Source organism: Megalops cyprinoides, chromosome 22 (genome assembly GCF_013368585.1).
Source record: "Megalops cyprinoides isolate fMegCyp1 chromosome 22, fMegCyp1.pri, whole genome shotgun sequence".
In the NCBI taxonomy this organism is placed as follows: domain Eukaryota; kingdom Metazoa; phylum Chordata; class Actinopteri; order Elopiformes; family Megalopidae; genus Megalops; species Megalops cyprinoides.
Window position 1 is genome coordinate 17,582,309 of NC_050604.1, and position 6,000 is coordinate 17,588,308.

Genomic DNA, 6,000 nt, shown 5'->3' on the forward strand with positions numbered 1-6,000 from the left:
ATGGCATTTGTAAGTTAAAAGACATGGGACATTAATTTGCAGAGTGAAACAGAATACTTCTGGACAATATCAACACTGAGGCAACAAAATAATTCTTTGTTTTACTAAAGACATGACCTGGCTTTGGGACATTTATTGAATTACGTTGACATCTTTTGTCCGTGTCTCCTGCCAGTGGGTGCCACTAGCGGCCTACACACCCAGATGGGACATTATTACATTATGGTGGAATTAGATGCTGAATTCAAAGGCTGTTCAGATGGAGAGTTGTTTTTATCTCTTTATGCCGTGACTGTCTTAAGGCTAAATAGTTTCTAAAAGTGGAATGCATTTTCAAGCTGTGGTTCCTGAAGCCTGTTTTTTCCTCTCTGTTGGCATTCCATGTCCCTTTCTCTTACCACAGTTCCAACCAGGAACACTAAGCAATATGTAACTTCCTTTGTATTGTTTTTGGTTTGTATATGGCGTAAACTGTAATGGTTTAGTCACATTTCGGCAATGTCAGTGTACACACGTGTATATCCTAATTGTCACATTCGTACACTTTCACCTAGCATCAAATTCAGGTACATCTTGAATATAGACAAGAAGTAAGCGGAGCATTGAGACTATGACTGCACATCATGGTATTTCTCATCACATCAGTAGTTCTCATTAATCATTCCAAGAAAACAGCAGAAATGTCCTTTGATTCAAAACCAAATCAATCATACTTCTCAAATGTCTGTAAAAACTTAAAGTTACCATTTGAAAGGCAGTCTTGTTTTTACATTATAGAATAAATTAACAGGCATCAAAGGATCTGCACAAAAGCCAGTTCCCTGCGGTCTCTAAAAGGCCCTTTGAACCCTAAAGGTTCATATCATGTTTATGTCTGACTTAAGCATATCCCAGCAATTTGCTCACTCCCCCTCTCTTCATTTAAATAATGATTTCCTATTCATTGAAAGCAATGGCAGAAGATGTAGCCATCCATATTAATAGTCACATTCAGGCCACATTTAGACAGGATGTCAGAGTGTGGAATAAATGCAGTAATGAGATGATGTCTGAAGCCCCTGTGTTTTATTGCTTTTTCAGTCCTTTAATGAGTTTGAGATCGAGCAGCACCAGGAATGCGCCTACGACCATCTGGAGGCGTTCGACGGAGACAGCGACAAGGCAGCCATTCTGGGACGACTGTGTGGGAGCAAGATACCTGACCAGCTTGTCTCCACCGGTAACAAGATGTACCTGCGGTTCATTTCTGATGCCTCGGTCCAGAGGAAGGGCTTCCAGGCCACCCATTCCACAGGTCAGTCCCAACAGGTCTGGGCTGTGCCGCTGTGTGCCTGCATGCAAAACCACTCTTTTTCCTCCTGCTGAACTCAGATCAGTGATCAGCCAGCGACGAGTAGCCTTGGAAGAGCGATGCTGCTTGACCTTTGAAAAAGCTGGAGCTATCATGTGTTGTTAGAGACACACTGATTTAAAGCAATTATAGTGTTTTGTTGTAGAGAGTGTTTCTTTGAGCGGTTGAGGACAGTCAGTGATTGACAGCCCAGTATGGGGTTTGTGATCGCACATGCTGATTGCAGATCAGTATGGTGCAACTGCTATGGTTCCCTACTCTCTCTGCTCCACAAAGTTTTATTATTTTTATGCACCTCTGATTTTATTTTTCAACCATTTGCTTCCTATACATACCACAATAACTATGAATTGTATTGCAAATATTGTTTTAATTGTAAATCCCTTTAGGGCATAGACGGACAATTTAACTTGGTAAGTATAGTGATGCCCTCTAGTGGCAATAAACAGAGAATTCTAATCAGTCTGAGGGAATGAGTCTCAGGTAGGTATCAACTGTTGCTCATTTTATAAAAATAGAGAGAATCTCAGTTATTCACACTATAAACTTTAAAACTGGCAAGACGTTAATGTATGTCCTGGGAAAATAATAAGAGATAAGAGTTCATTCAGTTTCTTTATTAATCAATTAAAGTGAATGTTGAGAAAATGTGTACATTTTGTACCCATGTCCTTGTAATACTCAATTCTGTAACATTAAGTATTTGCTGTGGAGCTTGCTGTATAGGCTTACTAAATGTCTCAGAGAAATATCGAGCTGAGCTCTCCTTAATATCCAACACATTTTGAAAAATGTGCAGCTGCGGAGGAGAAAACGATGACGTGCATTGATTTTCCGAAGCCGATGTCAATGCGGCTCCGAGACGTAATGCTGGTACATGGAGAGGTTTTGACCTTCTGTCTAATGAGCCTGGTGAGATTTCGATCATGACTGCCACAGTGATCTACGTCAGGAAGCCAAGCGTTTCTCTTGGCAGCCGTTTTTATTGTGAGGTTTTTGATAATGGGGTTTAAGCCTTTAAATAGCTACGCACTTGCTTAATTCATCTCCCATATGTTTTTTTTTAAACACGCATACATTAGTTGTTTACTTTTTTAGCTCCTTCCTGCAAAGAAGGTATCATATTCAGTTTATGGGCTTCTTTACAGGAAGTACACCTTTCCCATCATGCCTTTTAGTATATACTGTACATGTGTGATGACAAAGGAAACGAAACTGTATCAGCAATATATTATGCATACCTAAAATACAGTATTATGATACTAATAGAATTAAAATAAATTGTTTCCAGACTGCCTACAGTTCCTGTTCCAGAGAAAAAGAAGTCAGCGCAGCAATACAGTAGTCTTGGGTCGTATATAGCATCGCTCAGTGGGAAAAGAACAGAAAAGAACAGCCTGGAACAGAATAAACCTTGCTAATCCCCAAGGGGTAATTAGTTTGTTTGGAGCAGCAGCAGATATCCAACAATAGGGCTCCCGAGTGGCTGCATCAGTTAAAGCACTTGTTCCAAGAGCAGGCTGAATCCTACAGCCCAAGACTTTGTGAATTCGAGCACGGGCTGTGTCATTTACCGACAATGACCCGGGGGGGGGGGGGGTCTGCTGGAGTAAGAACACAATTGGCTTCTTTCTGCTGGGATAGGGTGGGTTTTGTCTGCCAGGGTTTCTTTGTCTCACCACTCTTGGCAATCTGCAAGTTGTCAGGTGTCTGCGAGTTGCTCAGATGGCATCAGGGAGATGTGCCTATTCTTCGTCGGCGTTTGTTTTCCTACCGCACCGTGGGACTGGAAATGTGGAAAACAGTTGTGGTTGTGAATCGTGGATTGCGTTTTCTCCACCTCAGAGCTCCTGTGGGAGTGCAGAAAGATGTCACAGTGAACATAATGTCCTAATTCACAATTCCAAAAGAGAGGGGTACAAAGAAATCCTTAAAATAATATAAAAACCATATTATGACACTTATTCCCCAATTAAATGTTTGGAAAGAATGCCATGGGGGCCATGTCACCTCAAGGGATGATCATCTCACGCTTTGATAAGAACATAAACTTCTCACTAGTTTTGTGACATCATGCTTCTTGAAGATTGCATTTTCCCCTCTGATTTTAATGCCTTTTTTGCATTTTACCAAAATTAAGGAATGAAGGACACCACCTTCCATTTTAGTCCAATGGATATACACAAGCTACTGAAATAACATATCAGATTTAAGTATTATTTTCAGTGGAGTCTGTCTTTATAAAATTATTGCAGGTTTGAAAGAGTACTTCTGTTAATTGGTAAAGAATCTGCGAAGAATAGAATGCACTAAAACACTTATGTTGCATCAATGTGCAAATAGAAAATGGAGCTCATTCTGTATACTGGCAGCAGTTCTCTTTGCTATATTCCATTCAACAGTTATCTTAAGGAAATCTAGAGGCCTAACAGTTGTGGAGTCAGCTGTCTTAATTAATTGTTAATCACCACACCGTTGCAATAAAATACCCAGGTTTCCTATCGTCCCCAGAGTTGTACTGTAAGGCATCTGTTTCTCCAGAACCTCACACTCAGGGTAATTTAATCTAGTCCCTTCTGCTTCCATTGGGTATTTAGAGTGGCAGGCTGAGTGTTGGCTCTCTCGGCTCTTCCGGTTTCCTGGACTCAGCTGTTTCCTTGTGGTTCCGTGTTCTGCAGAGTGCGGGGGGAGGCTGAAAGCTGAGCCCAGGCAGAAGAACCTCTACTCTCACTCCCAGTTTGGCGACAACAACTACCCGGGGCACACGGACTGTGAGTGGCTGATCATAGCCGAGAAGGGCTATGGGATTGAGCTCACCTTCACCACGTTCGAGGTGGAGGAAGAGGCGGACTGCGGGTATGACTACATCGAGCTGTTCGATGGGTATGACAGCACGGCTCAGAGGCTGGGCCGCTTCTGCGGATCCGGGGTAAGGCCCTGTCCCCTGTCCTTCTCCCCTCTCTGTCGCCCTGCCTCCCTGTCCCCCTCCCCTCCCTGTCCTCACATCAATCAGCATGCTATCTTAGACCACTTCTCTGGCTCATGCTGATAATCTGTCCCCCTTTTCGCTTCCAGCCCAGAGAAGAGATCTACTCCGCGGGCGATGCCCTACTGATTCACTTCCATAGCGACGACACCATCAGCAAGAAGGGATTCCACATACGATACACCAGCACCAAGTTCCAGGAAGCCCTGCACACCAAAAAATAAAGCGGAAAACCTCACCAGAAACGACACCTTTTATACACACGGCTAAACTGAACAGAACGCTGCTCATCTGTGGAAAATAATGCACCCAATGAGAAAAAAAAACCCCCACAAACACACACAAACATGCTCAAACAAAAGTGCGCTGTTGTAAGAGAGGTTGTCCAGATGATACCAGGACATGGAGGTGGTTAGTGGCTTCAGTCATCGTCACAAACAAAACAGCAAACAACTGATGCTACAGTGGCTCTGCTCGATGTGTTGAGATTCCAGCAGACGGGAGAACGCTAAAGAGGACCATCGTGCCATTTGCAGCTGGGCCCCATGTCCAAGTCTCATTTTCTACACCATAACCCATACTGCATTGGCTATACCAGCTGCAACACCGCAGCAGCCGGAGCTGACATAATGCAGTGCACAGGCTAACAGCTACACAAACATCGCATCTAACAGTATGTGAAAAATAAACCGGCAAGGACTTTATTTTTGTATTGTATTTGTAATATTTCTTGACTCCTTTTACCGAACAGCGACGTTTTCAGGTTCCATGCTCTTCTCTGTGTGATATGAATAAATCATATCTGTTCAGTTTGAAAGTGAAGTTATTAGAATACATGGCGATATGTATTCCCAGGAGTTGGAACAGGCACGCCCTGTCCCTGTAATATGAGTTTAGACTGGTGTGGATAATTCTGCCAGTCAGTACCTCTACCATGCTTTAATGCAATGGGGCATCTCGCGAGATATGATATTTATCAAAGATGTGTTCGAAGATTCAGGCTGTTAACAATTTAACTGTTGGCATCTATGTCGCTTTACAGATGCTGTTAGCCAAAATGACTTTGTTTCAGATTTGAATCCAAAATGCACAGGACTGGAGGAATGACCTTATTTGAATGCCTTCGATGCCCATGGACTCGTTAACCAGACTCTTTTACATCTCTGAACCGTTGTAATGATTATGTTTTTTTTTTTTGTTTTTTTTTTTTGTCTTAATTGGTAATGTGTGTATGTGCATGCACGTGAACACGTTGGTCTACAGGAGCGAGAGGGGCGACATTTCTCTTGCTTTTGGCTTTTGGCAGATGTGAAAACAAAGTGAAGCCTTGCATATTGTATGTTCCATTTGTGTCCATTTTCTGTTGTTTTGCTATGACAGTGCTGTTCTCTTGTTATGCTCTTACAGTACATTGCAGAGGAAATCCAGCACAGGGTCCCTGTGCTGTGCTCTACTGTGCCGTGTTCAAAGTGTTATGAGAGACTAGTTTTTATTTTTATTATTATATATATATTTTTTTTGAAGGGGGTGGTGAACAGGAAAAGCAGACACCCCCCTCCATCAGTTAACATGGCTGGCTCAAAATACGTGGTTGCTCTTATGGATCCTGAATCTACTAAGTCAAAATACCAAGAACAAAAACGAGGGACCTTCTCAGTACGTA

General features: G+C 42.5%; 1 protein-coding gene across 1 annotated transcript in view; it reads left to right on the forward strand.

Annotated features, from left to right (window-relative positions):
- tll1 (tolloid-like 1) overlaps positions 1-4,730 on the forward strand; it is a gene marked incomplete at its 5' end in the record, with an annotated part of 60,144 nt that extends 55,414 nt beyond the window's left edge. Inside the window, 3 exons of the mRNA XM_036516941.1 lie at positions 1,081-1,294; positions 4,030-4,280; positions 4,427-4,730. Of these exons, the coding sequence (XP_036372834.1) occupies positions 1,081-1,294; positions 4,030-4,280; positions 4,427-4,561 (600 nt within the window). The remainder of the gene's footprint in view (positions 1-1,080; positions 1,295-4,029; positions 4,281-4,426) is intronic.
- Between the last annotated feature and the right edge of the window lie 1,270 nt (positions 4,731-6,000).